The 25,064-nt window shown below is 41.7% G+C and overlaps 1 protein-coding gene across 3 annotated transcripts in view; it reads left to right on the top strand.

Annotated features, from left to right (window-relative positions):
* Positions 1 to 25,064, top strand: part of LOC129714230 (metastasis-associated protein MTA1-like) — a 96,517-nt gene that overhangs the window by 11,330 nt on the left and 60,123 nt on the right. For all 3 annotated transcript variants that reach the window (XM_055663765.1, XM_055663762.1, XM_055663764.1), the window contains exons 2-3: positions 14,926 to 14,993; positions 24,010 to 24,103. In XM_055663765.1, the coding sequence (XP_055519740.1) occupies positions 14,926 to 14,993; positions 24,010 to 24,103 (162 nt within the window). The remainder of the gene's footprint in view (positions 1 to 14,925; positions 14,994 to 24,009; positions 24,104 to 25,064) is intronic.

Here is a 25,064-nt window from a genome sequence, read left to right as displayed (position 1 = left end):
GGTCCAGGATTTATTGACACAGGTTGATCATACGCTGAATAATCCAACCACATTTTAGTTTGGAAGTGGAAAGAACTAATAGAAATTGCATTAATTGCAATGTGTAGAAAGAGTTGAGATACCGTCTTATAATTTTGCTGCATGTCATTGTGGGATATATCATGTCTTGATTGGTGAATATGTTTAGTTTGTGACTTTATTTGAAGCAGAAATAATATGTGAATGCTTCATTGAGTAGAATTCCGACTGGTAACTACGCACTTCGTCTGACACATTATCGCACGCGTCATGCAAGCCATCTTAAATGACCTCCTAAACTGTCATTTGGCAACCTTAAAAGCTGACAAGGTTGCCCAGCTGGCAACAGGGAAAAAAGCTAAGCGAGAGCCCTGTAATGGCCGCTCTAGGTACAACATGTTGAAAAGTCTTCCCGAGCTTACCGCATTTCCCGAGTACCTGCCGTTAGCGTTACGAGCCGCTAAGAGACGTCTCCGAGCTCCGTCGTACCCTCTACCTCTACGTGCTTACCACGAGTTTGATTTTTTTTTAAACTCGGGAGAGCTCTTGTATTAACTCGTAGAGTGGGACAGGGCTTTTGGACTTAACAAATTGAATCAAGACCATGGCATGTGGTTCAGGATAGAATGTTCCCTGAGGGTGGGCATGTGAGCCCTGTAGGCAAACTGTTGTAGTGTGACATTAAACGTTTGCATAGTTGCTTGGGGGTTGGTCGCGTTTCATTTAAATTTTGTTGTGCAAGCTACCACATAGCTTTGTGGGTGCCGTTCTGTATTTGTTTAAAGCTCACCTTTGCTGCGTTGCTCTAATGTGAATCTATTCATCTGTGCTCGCCCTACTCGTGTTACAAAACAGGCCAGTGATGTTCATTGTATTTGTTTTCCTAACTTCAGTGATGAAGTTGAAAATACACTTCTAGCTTCTCGATGTCAAGGTACTCATGAGTGGAGCCTAGTATTGATGCAAGCCTACTAGTATTGGGAGACTAATTGCTCCAATTGGAATTTAATCTTATTCCCAAATAGAGCTCTGCATGGCCATTGGTAAGCCTACTGACCTTACTGGTAGACAATGATTTTTTTCCCCTTGCTTCCCCCAAGTGTGTTCAGTATGAAGTCAGAGTTATGGAATCATAGAGTGAAATAGTGTGGAAACAGGCCCTTCGGCCCAACTCGCACACACCGGCCAACAATGTCCCAACTACACTAGTCCCACTTGCCTGCGCTTGGTCCATAACCCTCCAAACCTGTCCTATCCATGTGCCTGTCTAACTATTTCTTAAGCGATGGGATAGTCCCAGCCTCAACTATCTCCTCTGGCAGCTTGTTCCATACACCCACCACCTCTCTGTGTGAAAATGTTACTGCTTTGATTCCTATTAAATCTTGAGTTGAGGAGTTTATTGTTGCGAGGTAAAGTTAAAAACTTTTGTTATGTGATGATCAGTCAGTGGAGAGACAATACATGATTACATCCACCGTGTACAATTACATGATAATGGGAATAATATGAATAATGTTCAATGCATGGTAAAGTCTGATCAAAGTTAGTCTGAGAGTCTCCAATTAGGTAGATAATACCTCAGCACTGCTCTCTATGAAGAAGGGTTTCGGCCCGAAACGTCACCTATTTACTTCGCTCCATAGATGCTGCTGCACCCGCTGAGTTTCTCCAGCATTTTTGTGTACCTTCCTGCTCTCTCTTTGTTGGGAAGATGATTCAATTGCCTGATAACTGCTGGGGAAAAAAAGTCCCTGAATCTTCGGCAGGTGTGTAGACCGATGGGAGCATCCACTATCTACCCAAGATTACAAATAATCATTATCCCTTTATTGTAATTAGCTCAAGATTCTTGAACTTCCTACGATTTGCAAATTCGATCCACAAGTTCACTTTATAATTGGCGACACAGGGTTGTATGAAGGATATCCTCTGTGGTGGGAAGCCTGTGACCAGCACTGTACCACATCGGCACGGACCCCTGCTGTTTATCATATGTTAATAGTTTGGATAAAAATGTAGGAGGTATGATTCGGAAGTTGGCAGATGACTAAAACAAATATTGGTGTTTATCCTGAGGATAGTCCTTCTGTAAGGTGTCCACTTCCTTTACAGTTGACCTAGACCTACTGTAACTTTATACAATTACTTTGAAAATGCCTTAAATTGGATGGTTAGAAGTTGAGAATTGGCTTGCAGGTACAATTCTAATTATTTTAGGAGCTAAAGGTGTATTGACCATTAATCGTGGGACGTGCAGTATATATTGGCACGTGGGTTATGCTGAGAGTGAGTGGAAAGGGTGGATTATTACAAATGGTGAAAGTGTTTTGTAACTGTCAGAGGCCCAGTAAAGATGCAAAATGGCTGATTCTAAGAATATTTGTATTTGCATACAGTTTTCCCTATAACATTTCCTGCTGAATACTATCAACTACATTATGCATCACTCTTTTCTGTTGTTCATTTTTACTCTTCTGACAACTCTGGACTCCATTGCTGTCCAGTTGTGGATCTCTGCTACATCACTATATATATATATATTTTTTAATTTCCTCATGGGCTTTATATGTTCCAAGCAAGATCAGTGTCCTCAGAACAGAGTGGTTTGTTTTCAGAAACAGTTGGGCAGAGAAATGGCAGGTAGAGTTTAAATTGGGGAAGTGTGAAATGTTGGACATTAGAAGGACAAATGTAGGGGTCAAGTATACAGTTAATAACATGCCCCTTAACAGTATTGATGTATGGAGTGATCTTGGGGACCATGTCCGTAGCTCTCTGACAGCAGCAGCACAAGTGTATGGAGTGGTAAAGAAGGCTTATGGTATGAATGCCTTTATCAGACTGGATAAATCAGGAAGTCATGTTGCAGCTTTAAAAAAAAGTTTGATGCTCTGGACTGGAACAGTTCATGGTGAGATCAGGGAAGCGGCTATGTGTCTGTGAATTTACACATTGTTAAAGGCCGGAGATGAAAAGAAGACAAAAGACTATCTGATGAGGAGAGGTGAAATGTAAAGCCGGAGGGTGGGATATAGGTGAAAGGGGAGGGAGGGGGGAATAAAAGGGAAAGTATGGGGAATAAAAAGGAAATGGAGGGCACTGAGATGGGAATAAGTGTATGGAGGAGGGGATAGGAGTAGTGGGAAATGAAGAGAAAAATGTGTGCACACCAGGTGGGGAGAAAGGGGGGGTATGACTTCAAATTGGAGAATTCATTGTTCATACCATCGGGTAGTACACTATCCAAGTGGACATTCACAAAAAGCTGGAGGAACTCAGCGGAACAGGCAGCGTCTCTGGAGAGGAATGGGTGACGTTTCAGGTTGAGATCTGTACCTGTAACCCACATGTGCTTGGTTTACGAGTGCTCTTAACAGCATTGAAGAATCAACACCATTATCAGCAAGTTGCTGGATCGACTATTTTCTTTTCACTCACCGTCTATTCTTTATGTGAAGAGTCTACTTTGCGACTGGTTGGCTATTACTGGTGGAATTTGATAAAGTATTGAGCTGTCATTCTTGATCCTTTGTGCCCTGTCGTTGAATCAATCCAATTTATCACTTTCTCTTGAATTCAAAGAGTTTTCACTTTATGGCCAGCCTGCCAATGTAGCACTCATGTACAGGTCGTTCTGCCATAATGTGTGTTTCCATAAGGGTAATTAGATATAATGCAGTTGAACAATAATACAATAAACAATAATTTAACAATAACACAATAAATTATCTGGTTACCTAGTATAACTGGTAATTTATTGCAATATTGTTTATTGTACTATTATTTGTTGTGTTGTCATGTTAATGTGACTGCAAAGCTGCAGCAAGTAAGAATTTCATGGTTCCTGCTTATTACAATTAAATACTCTTCACTTGATTAATTCGGGAATGTTATTTGTATTAAGTGGGATGAATTATTCATAACTATTTTTATCGGGAAGTAGAAAGCCACTTAAAAGTTACTTTGGAAATTGTCAAGCAGGAAAAAAGCTGTTGTGGGGAGTGTCTAGGGTGCAAAAAACCTTTCCATGTAGCCTCCCTGCAGCAATCAGTAAGTAATGTCCTTTAAGAACACAGCCTGCCATTTTCACCCTGGGTAGCCATTAAAATTATCAAGCTATTACTTCCATTGACACTTGTACTGTATTAAACAGAGTAACATTCAGCATTTAGTATTTTTAGCTTGCAACAAAAATAAACTTGTAGCTATTAAAAGACCGTTGTTTTTAAAATCCCGCAGGGAAAAGTAACCTTGTTATTGTAAAGTTTAAAACACTATCGACCCTAACCCCTCTTTCCTCATTGACATTGGTTTTTATCATACGATTTTATATAATGTGAGAAATGCAATTATTGGGAATGCAATTATTATGATATAACAAAATTACCTGTTTGTAACATCTTATCACTAGTAACTTGCAAAAATGTGCCATGAATATGGTCCAATGTGCGAGTCATATCCAAATATTTCTTCTTTAAAAAAGGAAAATGGAAAAACATGAATGGTATTGAGGAAAGGGCAATGTTGTAGAGATGAAGGAAAGTAGGTTTGGAAATGGAGAAAGAAAGTGTGGGAACTGAGTTTGGTTGAGTCTTGTCCAGATATTTGGCAGGTCCTGGGAAATTTGAAAATCCAATCCACAGAGCAATGACCACTATAAGTTGCCAATGTTTAGGTGAGTTTTAGATTCTTGGAGAGTTGATACAAATCTATGGAGATTAAAATGGGATTAATGTTGGTTTTCGAGGATGGCGGGCCAAAGCACCTCTTTCTGTGCTGCATGACTTTAAGGTAAGTAAGTAAGTTTTATTTATATAGCATGTTTTAAGTCAACTCGCATTGACACCAAAGTGCTTTACATAAATTAAATAATAAGTTTCCATACAAACCATAGAAAAAGGTTTAAAAAAAAAAGGTGGCACCCACCTGTTAATGGTAGTTAATTTAACTTATGGCTGCCTCAAAATTAGAAGTTATGTGTTCACATCCTATCATGGAGACCTGACCATGACCTAACCCAACAGAAAAAGTGACCTGAAGCAGAAGAAGTGCTGCACTTTTTGAAGTGATGAGGTACATTTTTTTTTAAATGGGTGGAGTCAAATGGAAAGTTGTTAAGGGTTAGGACCAGCTCCGCTAGGCGTAGGAGAGTATAAGTAGACGGGGTTCTGCGGTCAAGGAAGAAACGGAGGGCTTTAAGACCCTTCTGATGGGGGATGGAGGTGTAACCATGTCTGAAGGACCCTCCTGTTGGGGGTGGAGGTGTGACCCAGTCTGAAGAAGGGTCTCAACCCGAAACGTCGCCTATTTCCTTCGCTCCGTAGATGCTGGCTCACCTGCTGAGTTTCTCCAGCATTTTTGTCCACACACTTTTTGAAGTGTTAAGTCATCTGTGTTCAATGATATTGTAAACATTTCTAGGACGCTCTTTTAAAGGAGAGTAGGCAATCTATCCATCTTGTGGCAGCATGAGAGTGATGGTTGTAAAACAAAACACTTGATTGGGTATAAAACATTTTTAGGTGGGGGGCGTCTTCCTGAATGGTGCCCTATAAATGCAAATCTTTTAATGCAACTGATTCTATTCTCAGAATCCACAAACTGCTTGTCGTGCTGAAGGAGGCCATTGAGTCTCTACTGTTTCTACAATGTAGCCAGTTAGACCCATCTTCCATCTGCCCACAGAGCTGTAGATTGTTTCCTTTTAAATATTTAATCGGGCTTCCTTTTAAATGCTACAATTGAATCTCCCTGTACCACTACATTTGTGTTTCCTCCTGGACCCTGACCAATTGTCATGTCAAAACAAAGGGGGAAAAACAAGTCCTCTTGGTAGATGAAAAAGTTTAAGTCTTCATGTCTGGGCAAATTTTGAACAGTAGTGAGCAGCTTGTTTTGTGAATAGGCATGTGTCTTGTAGATAGCACCTTTAATTTAGTCATGATGCCCTTTTCTAATCAGTGCTGTGGAAACTGTGTATTTTGTGAACTTCTGACACCAGTGGAATTGAAAGGATTGACTAATCTGGTGGGTAGATGGAGGGTAAAAGCCTTTCCCCGAGTCAGAAAATCTGGTGTTTTCTAACAATTTGTTAGAATTGACACTGAGTTCCATGGCTTTGGCACAGATTCATTCTTAAACACTGCTGTGCTGTCTCTGAAAGCACCGTTTCAAATCAGTACACAGTTTTGGAGTTAAGTCAGTTGGAGATTTATTTTGTTAAGTATGAGCTATACGGATGGATGTGACACAGCTGATATTCTTTTGAGGACTACAAAGGAAGATGAACATTTGCAATGCATCTGTCAATCTTGATCATGAAATTGAGCTGTGGCCACTTGTAAGCAAATGAAACCTGTGTGCACAGAAAAATAATCAAGTGGCAGCGACCAGGCTATTCTGCTTAACTGATTGGTGTGGAAGGAGGAATATTGGAAAATAGGTGGAGGAGTAGGCCATTCGGCCCTTTGAGCCGATGGAGGGTCATTGACATTTAGTCAGCAGATTGGGATGGAGAGTAAATGTTTCATCTGCATCACTGCACACGTCTGAGGAAGGGTCTCGACCTGAAACGTCACCCATTCCTTCCCTCCACAGATGCTGCCTGTCCCACTGAGTTACTCCAGCGTTTTGTGTCTTCTTCTTGCGTATGGCGTGCACAGCCTAAAGTTGCAGGACAACATGTTCTATTTGACCTTACTTGTTTGTGTACGCCGGGTTGATTGCATTCGTCGAAACAGAGCGGACCCCGTGAAGGTTGCAATCTTCCACCCCATTTTGTGTCTTTTTCACTGTACATGCAACAGGGCAGCAATACAGTATTGAAGAGAGACATCATATTGCCAATCATTGGGTTCAAATTCCCAAGCAGCTGGCTTCTGGTTTAGAGATTGTGATTTGCTGTCTTTGCCCGTGCTCATGTCGTGCAACGTTACTTGTCCTGTACTCATTGCCAGCTTTCCCATACAAATCTACAATTGTAACATTCATCATTGTGGAGACTCCACTTCTTGGTTCAGGGAGTTCATGTTTGATATTTGTTTTTCTATGCATGTTATTTTCCATCTGTGGATAATTGCCCAGGAAATGCCGGCTCTCTGGTACTGTACCAAACTGGCCCTTTTTTCATGTTGGTATACGCAGATCCATTCAGTTAATTGGCTTGACGGACATTGCAGCTGCGTCAGTCTTGTTCAGGTCATTTGACACAAAAAGTTGGAATAACTCACCAGGCCAAATAGCATCTCTGGAGAAAAGGAATAGGTAATGTTTCTAAACGCTGAGTTATGCCCCTGTCCCACTTAGGAAACCTGAATAGAAACCTCTGGAGCTTTGCGCTCCACCCAAGGTTTCCGTGAGGTTCCCGGAGGTTTTTGTCAGTCTCCCTACCTGCTTCCACTACCTGCAACCTCCGGCAACCACCTGCAACCTCCGTGAACCGCACTGAAACCTTGGGTGGGGCGCAAAGTCTCCAGAGGTTTCCGTTCAGGTTTCCTAAGTGGGACAGGGGCACTACTTCAGCTTTTTGTGTCTATCTTCGGTTTAAACCAGCACCTGCAGTTCCTTCCTACACATTGTCCACATCGATGTTCATGGGCATGCACTGTCCAGAAACAATCAGCTATAGCTGTAGTTATTCTCCATAAACCAAAAGATTTGACACAAAAAGCCTTGATTTCATGCTGCTTCTGACTTGTTTCTTAATTTGCAGTGTTTTTAGATCGGGTTGAATGTGGAGTGAATCTTCAGCTTTGCCCAATCTTTACACTGCATGTCGTTTTGAATGTTGAGGGTGTTCTTTTAATTTGGGTATTGATGGTTTTGTTTCAGCATTATCTTCCTCTTTGATTATCCGCTATAACGTTGACAGGGCCAGACCTTGTGCATCTTGTTTGTATTCAATCTCCCTCTTGCTAAATTTAAAAAAAAAAAAACAATTGTTTCTATTGACTGCTTTGATCATTTGAATTTCTGGCAGATGATGTTAAACGTACAGATGGAACATCCTGTTATCTGCTGATTTTGTTCACTCAGTGTGGCAGGATTTGGAGGTTTTGCTGTTTGGTGCATTATTAATAACAGAGACTTATATTGTTTACGGAGTACCCTCTTCAAAAATTAAAGAGTGTTAGTATTTTTCAAAGCAAACTACAAGCTGCCGACTCCCCCTCTTTGCTTGGTTACAAACTACGACGCTCTTCGATTCAGTGAACTCGTTAACATAAAGCAATCAGTCTGGGGAAGGGTTTCGGCCCAGAAACGTTGCCGATTTCCTTCGCTCCATAGATGCTGCCTCACCCGCTGAGTTGCTCCAGCATTTTTGTCTACCTTCGATTGTCTAGCATCTGCAGTTCCTTCTTAAACAAGCAATCAATGGGGTTGAGACCTGTGCAGCTCTGGAAGACGATATTGCACAGGTTTCTCTGCCACAGAAGGTAGTTGAGGCCAGTTCATTGGCCATATTTAAGAGGGAGTTAGATGTGGCCCTTGAGGCTAAAGAGACCAGGGTGTATGGAGAGAAGGCAGGTACAGGATACTGAGTTGGATGATCAGCCATGATCATATTGAATGGCGGTGTAGGCTCGAAGGGCCGAATGGCCTACTCCTGCACCTATTTTCTATGTTTCAAATCCAGATATAATTTTATGTAACCAGATCGTATAGTTTACATCACTTGCAGCAAAAGGCGATGAGGTAAACTGTAGGATTTGGACAGTCTGTCAACAGATGGAGCAGATACCACAGTTCCAGGAAAGGTAAGGTGAACATTGAAAAACTTGTTTCCTTTAGCAGAGATGTCCATTACCAGAAGGAATAGGTTTAGGATAAGGGCTGGGAATCTGAGGAACCAACAGGTCACCAACCAAGGCAGTTACCAGCTCTTTTCTTGCTCACCCAAACAGGGTGGCTAGTGGCTCAGCCAGTGGAGCTGCTGCCTTGTAACTCCAAAGACCTAGATTCAAACTTGATCTCCAAGATTCAAGAGAGTTTATTGTCACGTGTCCCTGATAGGACAATGAAATTGTCCAGGTCTGTTCATATGGAGTTTGTATATTCTCCGCTGGCATCCCGAATATGTGAGGGTGGCTATCATAGTTTGCTATTGGCAAATTGTATTATGTGCCACTGAGTGATACAATCTGAGAAGAGTTGATGAGAATACGAGGAGAAAAAAATTGTAGGATTAGTGTAAATTGGTTTTTGATGTTCAGTGTGGATTGGACTTAGTTCCTCCCACACTATTGAGTGCATTGGGCAGCAAGCTTTCGCCATTCTGTTTAGTTATGTGCTACGTCTTCCACCCTCGATAGGCTTGCCTTCTGGAATGTTCGCCTCCATGTGAGTTTTGGTCGGCCTCTTTTCCTTCTTCCGTCAGGTTGCCATGTCATTGCTGTCTTAGGTGCACGCTCTGATGACATTCTGAGTACATGTCCTGCAAATTTCATCCTCATTGGGGATTAGAGGGCCAATTATAATTGGTTACGTGAAGCATCACTGGATTAATTCCTTTAGTGAAGACAAAAGCAGAACCTTCACCGTGGTTGAAAACAGTAATGGCTCTTTCCTGGAACTCAAAAATTCGGATATTTCTTGAATAATTGTTTGTAGTTACTTTTTCATTATGGAAACACAAATTAACTTATGGGGAAACAATGAAGAGTAGTGTATTAGACCTGTGTAACATCAAGGTCATTGATCAGTAACGTTGTATGCTGCCTGCCCTTTCCTGAGTTGAGTTTAGTTTATTGTCACGTGTACCGGGGTGCAGTGAAAAGCTTTTGCTGCGTGCTAACCAGTCAGCTGAATGACAATACATGATTCCTGATATGGTACTCAGCAGAAATAACGTTGTAATTGCATCAGATCATTGTTGCTCAGCTGAGAGTTAAAAATTGATGGGAGCTGAAGATGCTGAATTCTTTATTTAAGCACTGTCGCAGGAATGGTTATTTTCTACAGCGTGATTGTGCATTCTCTGAAAACAAGATCAAGATATTAGACCTAGCACAAAACATATGGTCTACCAAGCAGCAATGATCCTTGTTCTTCTGAATAGTTTTGTTTTAATGTGGACTACCTCCAAAGCATTTGAAAGGTGCCATCAAGGCTGTCTCCAGAAAATTCTTCAAATCTTCTTGAAGAAATAGCAAACCAACAAGAGTGTTCCTCTCTCAGGCCAATATTCCCAGCAGTTAGGCCCTAGTGCAGGGGTGGGGAACCTTTTCATGTTGGAAGGCCCATTAAGTTAACTAATCTAATAAGGCCTCATCCAAGAAACTTCAATTAGATATGGGATTATTTTGTTGAATCTTCTTATACTCTTTGGTATTTTAAATACGTTCATTTTACGATTAAAATAAAAATAATAAAAGACGAACAAAAACATATTACTAAAAATAAAAGGATTTGTTCTACAAAATTTGGATTCATTCAAAAGGCCGCACTTAATGGCCCTGAAGGCCGCATGTGACCTTAAGGCAGCAGGTTCCCCACCCTTGCCCTAGCGTCATTCAAATATCTGACATTAGATTTCAAAAGTAGGAATGCTGTTCATAGTCCTGAAAAGATTGTCAGGTGAACAGAAGAAAAGAATTCGAGGGATCAAAAGACAAAGTGCTGGTGTAACTCAGCGGACCAGGAAATATGGATGTTTTGGGCCAGGACCCTTCTTCAGACCTTCAGGAAACATTCAAGGGTGCACTCGGAGCTAGTTGAGGAGTGGGGAGGAGGGTGGAATTGTAAAATGGCTTCTGATACCTGGAAATCCACAACTGTTCATTGCTGAAAGTGGTGAAGGATCCTACAAGATCATATCGAGAAGCTCTGATCAATGTTTAGGGAGCACACGGATGCCTCGCCTCTTCACCATCTCAAACTACCCAGCCATCTATCCAGTTGACCACTTCCTACCCCAATTGTTGAAGAATCTGGCCTCTTTTTGGCTTCATCACACACTTTACATTTGCAAAGCTAAATTCTGAGGGGCTCGTGGGGAAAAAGGGGATCAAAAAGTGCATTTTAACAAATGATATTCTGATGGAGTGTTTCCATTATTGCAATGTGAAAAATAAAACAGATAATTTTTACATGGGTTGATACACAGCCCACGTGTGATGTGTAACAGATAATCTAATTATCAGGTCTATTGATTAGGCAGTAATTATCGGTCGGGTCATTGATTCATTGGAAGTAGATTCTCTTCATAAAACAAAATCTATTGTATCCATTTCGTAGTTCCATTCTGTTCTCTGCACCTGGAATTCTATGCCTCTTTGTTTTGAATCTTGTTAACACTTTTCAGAATAGTGTTAGATGCATTTCCTGCTTTATTTCTGTGAAATTTCCATTGTTCAGTTCAAAATAGTAGATTACAGATATGTTGCATAATTAGCATACTAATGGTGTGAATAATGCATTTGAGTTTATTCACAATTGTTATTGGACTTTTGGGATTAAACGATGGCCATATAATCCGTATGGGAATGTTGAAAGGAAGGTGAAATGTCCTGAAACCAGATGCTCAAGATGGCTAGTCTAACGAGTACAAAGTACGAGTAGATGCTCAGAGAAATAGTCACCTTGCCTCTTGTCCCAACTATGGATGTCTGCTCAGGGCAATAAGTAGGTTTCAAAGTCACATGCTAGGGACTTCCAGTATATTCCTGGATATCATTGGTCCTTATCATTAAAACAATGTAACTCTTAAGGGCGGCACTGTGGTTAACCACAGTGTTGCCTCACAGCACCAGAGACCTGGGTTTGATCCTGACCTCGGCTGCTGTTTGTGTGGCGTTTGCACATTCCCCTATGCCAATGTGTATTTCCTCTGGGGGCTCTGGTTTCCTCCCGCATCCCAAAGACCTGTAGGCTAGTTGGCCTCTGTAAATTGTCCATAATGTGTATGGAGTGGGTGAGAAAGCGGGATAACTAAACTAGTGTGAATGGATAATCGATGATTGGCATTTACTCAGTGGGCCAAAGGGAATGTTTCCATGCTGTATCTCTAAACTAAATCCCCAACCCTCTCAAATCCACCCCCCCTCAAAATCCAATAACTGAGAACACACTGTTGATGCAGGTAGTGCAACTGTTTCACAGCTCCAGGGACAGGAGTTCAGTTGCGACACATCAAGTTATGACTGTGTGGCATTTGAATGTTTTCCTGAGATGCCGTAGTTTTCTCCTGTATGTCAAAGATATGAAAATTGACGGGTGAATAGGCTGCTTGGGTCTTATTGGATGGATGGAAGGAGAATCGGGGGAGGAGCAGATTTAATAGGGAAATGTGATAGAAAGACATTGATTGGCAAAAGGTATTTCTCTGAGAACCAGCATAAACTCAATCGGACAAACGGCCACTCCCGCGCAGTGAGGAGCTATGAACATCTAAAATTCTGAGCACAGAGAAGCCAGGTTAAAACCTGTATCTTGATTCCTCACATATCCAGCACATTCTCAGCCCTGAGACTCTTCAAGCTTTGCTTCTTCCTCTAATGTATTTTTGTGATTTTCATCTTTGATTTTACAATCAAATCCTCACCAAATCTGCTCCTATGTAGTGCATTGGGTTTTTGGTAGAAAGTGCTATATAAATGCCAAACAAAAAGCTCAAATGGTCAGCCCTGGTCATACAATACTTGTGAATAGGAGGACCCTTCACCAGTAGCTAGACAAAAATGCTGGAGAAACTCAGCGGGTGAGGCAGCATCTATGGAGCGAAGGAAATGGGCAACGTTTTGGGCCGAAACCCTTCTTCGGCCCGAAACGTTGCCTATTTCCTTCGCTCCGTAGATGCTGCCTCATCCGCTGAGTTTCTCCAAGATTTTTGTCTACCTTCCAGCATCTGCAGTTCCTTCTTAAACAACCCTTCATCAGTACGTTAGGAGTCTGCTCTGTAGAAATGCCAGTTGTGTTGTTGACTGTAATTGACCTGCACATTGGGGTAAAGAGCAAATACTGAGGCGCACTCTGATATGAATTGCATTTTATTGGCTTTGATTGTCCGTTATGTCTCCTCTAATCACTTGGTGAATATTTGTGTGAAACGTGACTTGGGTGAAGTTTTGGCCACTGTTGCCAAAGAGCTTGTTTAGTATTTAGTTTTTTATTGTCACGTGTACCGAGGTACAGTGAAAAGCTTTTGTTGCGTGCTAACCAGCCAGCAGAAAGACAATACATGTTTACAATCGAGCCGTCTACAGTATACAGATACACGATAATGGGAATTATGTTAATAATGTTTAGTGCAAGGTAAAGTCCAATTAAAAATCGTCAGATGGTCTCCAATAAGGTAGATGGTCACACAGGATGGTGCAGTTGCCTGACAGCTGCGAAGAAACTGTCCCTAACTCTGGAAGTGTGCTTGTAATTTGGTGGCTGCATTTTAAAGGGAAAGATCCATTTTATCAATTCTATTGATCAAATTGCTGCTGAATAACATAGAAACGTTTTGTATGGTGAATTTCCTCAGAGCAGGCTGAGCCAAATTAATGGGGTAAAAAATCTATTCACGTGGATTTATGCTATGAATTGTTCTTAGTGTTTTTAATGGGGAAAGTGATTTATGAAAGGGATGTATTCCTGGAAAACATGTTAAGTGAAATTTTATAAATTGCAAAGGCTTAGGGAAATACATTCTGGGAATTTTGGTACAATGCATTCCTATTCACAAAGAGTGCTGTGCTAGTCATTTTGGTGAAAAACAGCTCTGCAGATCATGGATATTTACCCTAAGGAGTCATTATTATTATAGCGAATGTTCATAAATCATGGAAAAGGAACTTTTTTTTTTTTTAGCCTATTTGTTCTTGAGCTGTGTGAATCGGTTGCAAGCTCATTTATTGCCATTGCCATGTTCTATCCGAATGTTTTTTTTGTCGAAACGAGGAAGTGCCGGTTTGCCAAGGAAGGACACAGAATGCTGGAGTAACTCAGCAGGTCAGGCCGTATCACTGGAGAACGGGGATAGATGATGTTTCGGGTCGAGACCCTTCTTCGGTCTGATTGCAGTGGTTGGAGGAAAGAAAGCTAGACGTGAAGAGGGGCAGGATAAAGTATGGCAGGTCATAGATGAACACAGGACAATTCTCAGGAACAAAACCCTTGCGTAACCCATGAACTGTCTGTGTGCCTGAAAAGTGCTATCAGTATCATCTCAAGGCCAAAAGTAGTCCCAGTTTTATGCTGCACGGCTCCTTTGTACTCGTCTTTTCCTTCTGTGTTTGAACTCAGAATTGAGGTTATGATAAAGATAGACACAAAATGTGTCTGAGTAACTCAGCGGATCATGCAGCATTTCTGGAGAGACAGAATGGGTGACGTTTAAGATTGAGACACTTCTTCAGACTTGAAGTCAACTTTGCCATCAGCTGCCAAATGTTGTGCCTATCTTCGGTGTAAACCAGCATCTGCAATTCCATCCTACACACTAAGGTTATGCTAGATGGCACAAGCATGATGGGCCAAGTATCTTCCTCCAGTGCCGTAATCTTCTGGTTCCGCAGTTAGGATTGTGGTCCACAATAACTATGCCTGTCTAAATTCAGCATCCACCCGGCAGTGTAATTATTATATCCTTGGAAACTGCAGAGTTTATTTTGGGCTGTGTAATATTAGAATGAAATACAAGTAGGTATGGCTGCGAATATTTTTGCAGGAGTAATGTAATGATGAATTTCCAAGAATCTAATTTGGAGGACATGACTGACATTTGTGCCTCTTAGAAGGTACTTACTGTAGCTTATTGTTAAATAACGTTCGTAATGAAAGTAGTGCTGACCCATCTCCCTTTTCACCTAACTCTCCAATCAGATGATTACTGTTACATTACATTAAGGACACGGAAAGAAGAAAATGAAGAGCTTAAGTATACTGTCAATAACTGAAGATCTTTTTCATTTCCAGATTACGTCTACTTTGAGAATTCATCAAGCAATCCTTTCTTAATCCGAAGAATCGAGGAACTTAATAAGGTATACAACTAGCATTTAAATGAAAATACAGTCATAAATAACAGCCAGTTTGACCGAGGCATGAGAAAGCAAGGCAGCAGCTGATTAACGCTTCACTCTGCAATTCGCCAATTTTTTAAGGTGCACTTATTTTCTGGGATTTCTATTGTCTTTTTGTTATTACTCAAGACCCTTTGATTACTCTGAGCAAAAGTGCGCAACAAATTTCAGTACAGTTGAATTTTCCGATTCCTTTAATGTAAATATTTTTATAGCAGTGATTTCCAGCGCAGGGGCTGTGACGGTGGTGTGAATATTATGATATTAACATGCTCGGTTCCCTTAGCTCATTCATTGAAACTCTCAAGAGATGAGAAAAACATTTTTCACACAGAGAGCGGTGAATCTCTGGAATTCTCTGCCACAGAAGGTTGTTGAGGCCAGTTCATTGGCTATATTTAAGAGGGAGTTAGATGTGGCTCTTGTGGCTAAAGGGATCAGGGGGTATGGAGCGAAGGCAGGTACAGAATACTAAGTTGGATGATCAGCCATGATTATATTGGTTCAAAGGGCCGAATGGCCTACTCCTGCACCTATTAGTTTCTATGTTTCTATCCTATGTCTTTCATAACTCTAATCCCATCCTTCCATTGCTGTCCCGGACAGCTTCCGATATCCCATCCAATCCAAAACTCAGGTGTCTATAGTTCCTTTATTAGCCATTCCTTTATTAGCAGTAGTGCTGATAACACTTGTGTTTTTAAATCTCATTTTTCTAGATGGCCTTTAAAATGTCCTCTTTTGACAAGCTTTTGGTCATCCTCTCTGACAAAATCAAACCACAAATTTGACACTGAGTTTACTATTAAATGTCTAGGACATTTCTTACAGTAGAGTCACGACTATTGCATAATTTTGTCGCCTCTGTCTTGTTAGCGTTCCTCTACCTTGCCTGATCTATTCTTAGTGATTCCTGCTCGTGTAATTTTATGTACATGTTGGGTTAGTTATTTCAGATTGGCTTTGGAGGCTCTGTTTGATGATTTGTGTGGGGTTTGCTAGCTGGAACTTACAGCATGTCCATTTGGATGAGGTACTCGAGAGAGCTAATGACCAACATCCCCGTACAAATTGTCTGAAGAAGGGTCTCGACCCGAAACGTCGCCTATTTCCTTTGCTCCACAGATGCTGCCTCACCCGCTGAGTTTATCCAGCATTTTTGTCTACCTTCCCTGTACAAATTGGACAGACAGCTAATAACTTTATAATCACACACCTGCTGCTGTGAATGTTCTACATTTTAAATTGGATTTTAAATTTTAAAATGTTTCCCGCATTGGAATGTTTTTCCTCCGGTGGTGAAATCTAAGGGTGTGATGTATTTCCCATTTATCAACTTGTTATTTTTGAACTCTCTAAAAGGATTGCTTAGTTTCAACCTAACCACCCTCTTATTGGACAGTTTTTGTGCCTGTTTGTTGAACAAGCTAAGTAGTCCCTCAGAATGCTGAAAGCATTCAGGAGTCCACAACAGGTTCTGGTAGTTACAAAAACAGACAATGCTGGAAGCATACTACAGATCGGACACATGTGAGGAGAAAGAATTAGAGTTAACGTTTCATCTTCTTTTACAATATCAGTTTGAAGCATTGATTTCTGTTTCTCTCAGTAGTTACCACCTGTCCAGCTGAGTATTTCTAGCACTTATATTTTTATGTTTCTGGCATTGCAGCGTTTTGCCTGTGGTGATTAACCCATGATGATTTGCTACTTCTAATCCTCCCTGCTTAAAGCAGTTGCAAATCTTTATTGGGTGTGTGTGTGTGGGGGTGGGCGTGGGTGGGTGTCTGGGTGAGGGTGGGGGGGGGGTGGGTGGTTGTGTAGGAGCGACCTGGTACATGTATGCAAAATCAAGAGGGGCATAAAAAGGCCCAAGTATATGGTACATTTCCCCTTGTCAGAGTTATCTAAAAGTAGAGAGCACAGCTTTGAGTGAGGAAACATTTGTTACAATCTAAAAGTAGTTTAAGACAGATACTCTCAACATTTAAGAGGTATCGAGCCAAGCAGTTGAATTGCTAACATGTGCATGGCCAAGTGCTGGGACATGGATTCAGTATCAGTGATGGTCATGGAGATGGTGAGCCAAAGGACGCTATTCCGTGCTGTATATGGTCTTCAGTCATGCTGGTCTTCAAGACTCCCAAGAGTGCCATTGGCCATTGTATATTGACTCACCTTTGGGGATCCTTCTGTTAATGCTGATTCACTTTAACTGCTAGTTCTGAATTATGCAGTCTGCTACGTAATAATAATAATCTTATTTATATAGCACATTTTCAGTCAACTTGCATTGACCCCAAACTGCTTCACATAATTACATTACATTACACACAGGCAAAGGTGGGTGAAGTGTCTTGCCCCAAGGCCACAACGACAGTATGCACTCCAAGCGGGATTCGAACCGGCTACCTTCCGGTCGCCAGCCGAACACTTAGCCCATTGTGCCATCTGACGTAAAGGAAGTTTCGGGCCTTTGCTTGGAATTCCATTTCTGCTTGTCCACCGAGGCAAGATTAAAATCAGGATTTCCTTGTGAAGAATTGCTAGGCCAGTCAGTGTTGCAGGATTCCCTACAATAACTCTCAAGTAAAAGTTCAGTTGTGATCATGGCCTCCTGTTTCCTTTAAGTAGCATTTTCTCCATTCTCCAAAAGACCACCAGGGGCACCAGGGAGATGGCAGCCCTGCCAGCAGTCTGTTTGTCTTTTCACTCTTTTTGTTATTTTTTAGTTTGTTAAAAGTTTTGTTTCAATGTTCTTTGGTTTGTTTTATGTGGGGGGCGATGGGGGAGGGGATCGGGGAACCTGTGTTTTAATATAATGGAACATCTGCAACTTTGAGTGATTATCAGACAAGAATTGGCACAAACTGAGCCTCGATGTTTTATTGTGAGCAGTTAGCAGATGCCTTTGTTAACTTCTTCTTCCCCTTTTGTCACTTGTTACATGTTCAGTTGGCCTTCTGACCCTCCATTCCATGAACCTAAATGGTCAGATCTTACTAAAGAAGTGGCTTTATTCTCGATAGTTTTAAACCTTCACAATTATCCAGATAATATTATTGATGATGCACAGTCTCAAATTGAAACATTGACTATCCCCTTGGCCCACAGATGCCGCCTGACCCACTGAAATACTCCCAACAATTTATTCTTTGCTTCAGATTACAGCAGCTGCAGCCTCTTGTGTCTCCATCTTGATACTATTAAGAACTGTCTATGAGAAATGTTTAAGAAAGAACTGCAGATGCTGGAAAAATCGAAGGTAGACAAATGCTAGAGAAACTCTGTGGGAGAGGCAGCATCTATGGAGAGAAGGAATAGGCAACGTTTTGGGTCGAGACTCTTCAGGCTGATGTCGGGGGGGGGGTGGGGGGGGAAGAAAGGAAGTAGGCGGAGACAGTGGGACTGTGGGAGAACTGGGAAGGGGGAGGAGAAGGAGGGAGAAGTTAATCTAAAATTAGAGAAGTCAATGTTCATACCGCTGGGGTATAAACTGCCCAAGCGAAATATGAGGTGTTATTCCTCCAATTTCGGCTGAGCCTCACTATGGCGATGGAGGAGGCCCAGGACAGAAAGGTCAGATTGGGAATGGGAGGGGGAGTTGAAGTGCTGAGCAACCGGTCGATCGGGTTGGTTAACATGGGCTGAGCGGAGGCGCTTCAGCGAAGCGATTTCCGAGCCTGTGTTTGGTCTCGACAATGTAGAGAAGTTGACAGCGGATGCAGTAGATGAGGTTGGAGGAGGTGCAGGTGAACCTCTGCCTCACCTGGAAAGACTGATTGGGTCCTTGGATGGAGTCGAGGGGGGAGGCAAAGCAACAAGTGTTGCATTTCCTGCGGTTGCAGGGGAATGTGCCCGGGGAGGGGGTGGTTTGGGTAAGAAGGGACAAATTGACCAGGGAGTTACGGAGGGAACGGTCTCTGCGGAAATCGTTGGGAAGATGTGGCCAGTAGTAGGATCCCGTTGGAGGTGGCGAAAATGTTGGAGGATTATATGTTGTATGCGATGGCTGATGGGGTGGAAGGTGAGGACAAGAGGGACTCTGTCCTTGTTACGAATAGGGGGAGGTGGAGTAAGAGCGGAGCTGCGGGATATTGAGGAGACCCTGGTGAAAGCCTTATCTATAACAGATAAGGAGAAGCCCGTTCCCAAAAGAATGAGGACATGTATGAGAAATGTCAGTCCAACCAATTTCTCAAATCAATTGGATAAGGCACCATCTGTAGAAAGACAAGCAGAGTTACTCAATTTATCAAGTCAAACTCAATTTATCAGTCTTTAATCTTGCAGTCATTCAGTATCATGAGTTCAACCCAGCTGGCTGTTAAACCTGGTGAGTAAGGAATTTTGAAAAGCAAAAAAAAACTAGATGCTGGAAATCGAATAAATGAAATGTTATAAATATGCAACATATTTATAAAATGTTATAAATGAAATGTTATAAATATGCAACAGGTCTGACAGCATTTATGTTCACATTATAAAAACAGTTAATGTTTCAGATAGATGCTTTGTACTTCAGGTCCAATAGTTTTATATTTATTGAAGCAGAATGTGTGGGCAAATCAGATTAGTTCATCGTGGCATCATGTTTGGCACCGACATTGTGGGCCAAAGAGCCTGTTCTTGTGCTGTACTGTTCTATGTTCCAATGTCAGTGCGCTGACAAGTCTTACCTTCCCTGAAATACAATTTTTCTACAAAGCAAATAGTCACCTTTCTTGCAGTATCTGCCTGCAGCGTGTGGGGTTGGCTAGGGACTGGTAAGGGGGGAGAAGGGTTTCATTCTTTTTGATTCCAGTACTCCTACCCCCCCCCCCCCCCCCCCCCCCCCCCCTAGTTTCTACATGGTGAAACCAAAATGTATAAAAATGGCGTTTATTAAAGTCTGACAATGTGCACTTTAACCACATGTGATTTTCTTTATTACAAATCTCAAATTGTGGAGGACAGAGGCAAATAAATAGATTCAATTCAATTCAACTTTAATGTCATCGCACAAATACAAGTATCAGTACAACGAAATGCAGTTTTGCATCAGTCCGTAGTAGTTGTACATAAAGAGAAAAAAAACAAGAAAAAAATAGAAAGAGAGAAGATACAGAATAATCAGGAAATACAGAATGATTAAACAAAGGGGGACGGAGGGACCAGAGAAATCTATCGTCGGGACTCCGAGTTCAGCAGTGTGATTGTGTTGTTATAGAAGCTTTTCCTCATCCTGCTGGTACGTGACCTGAGGCTCCTGTACCGCCTCCCTGATGGGAGGAGGGCAAACAGTCCATGGTTGGGGTGTGAGGGGTCTTTGATGATCTTCCCAGCCCGTCTCAGACACCGTTTTCGGTGGAGGGCATCCATGGCAGGGAGCGGGGCACCGATGATGTGCTGCGCGGTTTTCACCACCCGTTGTAGTGCCCTCCTGTCCGCAGCAGTGCAGCTGCTGTACCATACCGTGAAGCAGGTGGTCAGGATACTCTCTATGGTACAGCGGTAAAAGATGATAGGTCTTTGTCCCAAACATTATGGGGGCACTGTATAATGAAAATTTCTGGTTGTTAAACTTTCATATGTTGAACGGTTATAATTCTGAAAGGACAACCCATTCTTTCTCCAACTGTAGCTTGTACTTTTAGCATCTTCTGTTTTCACTTGTTTTTTTTAGCAGTTAAGAAAAAGGTTCCAACAGATACAAGAGGCAGAGGCAAAGTACTACTCTCTTTCCAACCTACTCTCTGTTTGCATTGACTTCTCCTGTTGCTTCTGGCCTGACCCAGAGAACTATATTTAACTTGTTTCCAATGTTCTTTTCCGTTTCCAGCCTTAAACTTCTAATCTCCTCTTAAACCATGTCCCCGAGGCTGTGATTCATTGACATCTATCACATGCCCACTGAATCTCTTTTAACCTTGTACTATATACCCCACTGTTTATTTTTCCATCCTCTTAAATCCAGTTCCTTTTTTTCTATATCTGTCCAAGCAGCTCTGCTTCCTGAGCTGGACATTCTGAATTATGTCCCCTTTGGGGGCATAAAGAGAACTGGCAGTTCAAACTGGGTATGTTTATCAAACCCAGAGGAAGAGTGGGGGTAGAGAGGAGAATTAAATATTGAACTATTGTAACAAATTGGTGACTGACACAGAAATCAAGTTACCTTGTTATATCATTCAATATTGAGCCCCAAGTGCTGGTTCTCTGAGTAATCCCATTCCACTTATTTCCCTGCCACCTATTCATTCTTGCATATCAGCAAATTCTCCTGCCACTCATTTAAACGAGCACTCTTGGGCAGCTTACACCCTGGCGGTATGAACATTGACTTCTCTAACTTCAAATAGCCCTTACTTTCCCTCTCTCTCCATCCCCTCCCCCTTCTCAGTTCTCCCACCAGTCTTACTGTCTCCGACGACATTCTATGTCTGTCCTGCTCCCTCCCCTGACATCAGTCTGAAGAAGGGTCTCGACCCGAAACGTCACCCATTCCTTCTCTCCACAGATGCCCCCTGTCCCGCTGAGTTACTCCAGCATTTTGGGTCAACCAGCAATTTACAATTGCCAGTCAATCTACCAGCACGGTGGGAAGATGCTGGAGGAAACTCGACAATCAAAGGGAGAATGTCTAAAACCTGCACGATGGAACCTGAGGACTGGTTGCTGAAGCTGTGTAGCAGCAATGCCAAATGCTTGCCACTGTGTTATCCTTTTTGATTTCTTGCAATAATCAAGATGATTTTAATTTGAAAGCACAGTGAGCATAACGTTGCATGTTGCAGTTTGGAGAGCAGAAGTAGAAGGCTGCCACAAATCAGGTGGGCTGAGATGAGGCTTCAGTAGGTGATATTAATGGAATTGGTAATTGACGGGGGAGATTATGGTTATTAACGTGCAGGTTCAGCCTGGGATGGTGGCTGGGGAGGAGTTTGAAATTAAGTGCACATAGGATGCTTCAAGCTTTTCAATATTTAACTGGAGAAAATGGCAACTTCCAAGTTCTGAAACCTGGTCTCTTTTATGATTAGCAATAATCAAGGATTGAAGTTTTCTCCCTGCCTTAAAATGCCCTCTCAACTTTATTGCTCTTTCTACTCACTTAGAAAACTAAATATTAAAAGAGAAATCTGATGACATGATCCGTCGAGGATTGGGAGATTATGTAGTGGTAGTGCTGGGAGTTTTTTAAATTAAAAAAAAAAATTATTATCATTATCATCCTTTATAGTTATCTTGCAAAGCAACAGTTGTACAGTGCAAAATGAGAAGACGTTTCCCAGGGAATACCGGAGCATCGCACATGAAAATTTAAACATTTCACGCATAAAATAAAAACGATTTAAAAAAAAAACAATCCAGTTCCTGATAAAACAGTACGAATAGTTTTTAAAAAGTGCAGGTAAAAACAGCAACATTAAAATACAAGTAAAAACAGTCATAAAATGTCCAAGGCAGCTGATTTAAGGGGCCTGAGGCAGTGCCAGAGTTATTATTATTGATAGAAGACTCTGATTAACAATATGATCTTGAAGGATGGATAGAAATTATGAAAAATATTATCTTGATGAAAGTCACCAGGATAGATCTCAATCAGGTAGCAACACAGCTTAAAACCAACGTTGAGAGAAACGTTGAGAGAAGGAGATGGAGGAGAATTGAAATCAATATGACAGGCATAGAACACATATTTAATGAAAAGTGGAGAGCTACTGGAGGAATTGATATTGAATGTTCGCACAGTTTGCCATGGAATAAGATTGATCTAGTCACTGCGTATTTCTTGAACAACAAACCGACAAGCTGAGGAATTGGGAAACATTGAAATCATCATCTGATTTGACCTAGACAACCCGTATTGTTGGTGCAGGAGAGTCCAGAACCAGGGGCCACAGTTGAAGAATAAGGAGTAAGCCATTTAGAACAGAGACGAGGAAACACTTTTTCTCACAGAGCGTGGTGTGTCTGTGGAATTCTCTGCCTGAGGCAGGTTCTCTGGATGCTTTCAAGAGAGAGCTAGATAGGGATCTTAAAGATAGCGGAGTCGGGGGATATGGGGAGAAGGCTGGAACGGGGTACTGATTGGGGATGATCAGCCATGATCACATTGAATGGTGGTGCAGGCTCGAAGGGCCTACTCCTGCACCTATTGTCTATTGAATGGCGGTTCTGGCTCGAAAGGCCGAATGGTCTACTCCTGCACCTATTGTCTATTGTTTAAAGGTGGGTGAAGAATGGAATATAAAGATATTTGAAAAACACCATGCCATCCTGATAAATAGCTAACTTTTAGGAATTTATAGAAATCTTAACTTTCATCAGCCAAGTTTAGTTAAGGGATACAGCGCGGAAACAGGCCCTTCGGCCCACCGAGTCCGCACTGACCAGCGATCCCCGCACGTTAACACTATCCTACACACACGAGGGTCAATTTACACATTTACCAAGCCAATTAACCTACATATCTGTACGTCTTGGGAATGTGGGAGGAAACTGAAGATCTCAGAGAAAACCCAAGCGGTCCCGGGGAGAACGTACAAACTCCGTACAGGGAGCACCTGTAGTTGGGATTGAACCCGGGTCTCCGGCGCTGCAAGCATTGTAAGGCAGCAACTACTGCTGCACCACCGTGGCCGCCCTTAAGTTAAGTCTCTTAGTTGAAGTAGAGTCGGAAATGTTGGTGAGTATAGGCCTTGTGTCAGTGGCAATGACTTCAGATAAATTGGTGTTCAGATAAAGAACAAGGAATTCATCCACCTGGCACATAAACTGCTGTACAGTTTCGCATTAAGAAAGGTAGAGATGCCTCATGGGTGTTGAAATGAAAGGTAGACAAATACTTAAACTGTGTGTGAAATATTGACACATCCAAATTCCACGTGACCCAGTCCCATTGAAAAACATTTTGTCATCTTGCTTTCTGCTAGTTTTTGATTTAGTAATTATATTCTAAATAACGGATCTGTTTTTATTTCACTAATTTTAGACTGCGAATGGCAATGTTGAAGCAAAAGTGGTTTGTTTCTACAGAAGACGAGATATACCAAGCACCCTTATTGGACTTGCAGACAAACATGCAAGTAAGTTTTCATTGTTGCCGTACTGGATCCTCCTTACCGTCTTTATTCAAATCAATTTGCAATGATTTTGATCCAGCTTCAACATGTGGACCAAATGATTAGATATCAATGCAGAGAAGTGAAATGCGTTGTGTTTGGGGGTGGCAGGAGGCATCTGGGCAGCCAAAAGCTGTGTGCAAATTGAGGCAATGATGTTATACTGACGGTTTTAAATGTTAACATTCAATGTCAGGAAAGGTTTAGAGCTAAACACGGGATAAATGGGGTTAACTTTGGGCATCTCAGTTGTCATGTTGGGTCGAAGGGCCTGTTTCCATGCTGTATGACTCTAGATTGGCTGTTTAAAAAAAATCTCAATCTTGCTGTTGTGATTGGGAATAGACGATGATTTTGAATATCCACCCAGCAACAGATGGAAAAGCTAGTATTCTCAAGAGAAAATGGCAAAAGCATCTGAGCTAGACAAGGGAGAGGATGTTAGGAGAGAAAAGCCTCGCATAGGCAATGAATGAAGTGATCTATTTTTGTGTTGTAGCTAGGAACAGGCTGCTCATGAATGAATGTATAACTTTTAAGACGACTGATGTCTTGTATTCGATGTCTTGTATTAAAATTAAATTCTAGGTGCTTTTCTTGATAAACTGACCATTGCATGACCATCTCCTTCACCCTTGTAGCAGGGTATGCTCCAAACAGTCCTGATACCTTCAATGTGAAATGACTTGTTCTCATAGGAAGGGTCATAGCACTCCTTCAGTACTGCTTTAAAGATGTAATTACTCAGGAGGGAATTGTATTATTAAGTGATGGGTGACATCTTGACAGCAACAAACATAAAGATTCACAAAAGTAATAATATAGATATTTCCATGTTTTGCTTTTGACAATGAAGGGCACCACTGGGCCTACTGCTGTTAGTCAGAACAATTCCATTTCATTCCCCAAATTATTTTCCTACAAC

Source organism: Leucoraja erinacea, chromosome 38 (assembly GCF_028641065.1).
Source record: "Leucoraja erinacea ecotype New England chromosome 38, Leri_hhj_1, whole genome shotgun sequence".
Taxonomy (NCBI): Eukaryota; Metazoa; Chordata; class Chondrichthyes; order Rajiformes; family Rajidae; genus Leucoraja; species Leucoraja erinaceus.
This window is presented reverse-complemented; position numbering and strand designations above follow the sequence as displayed.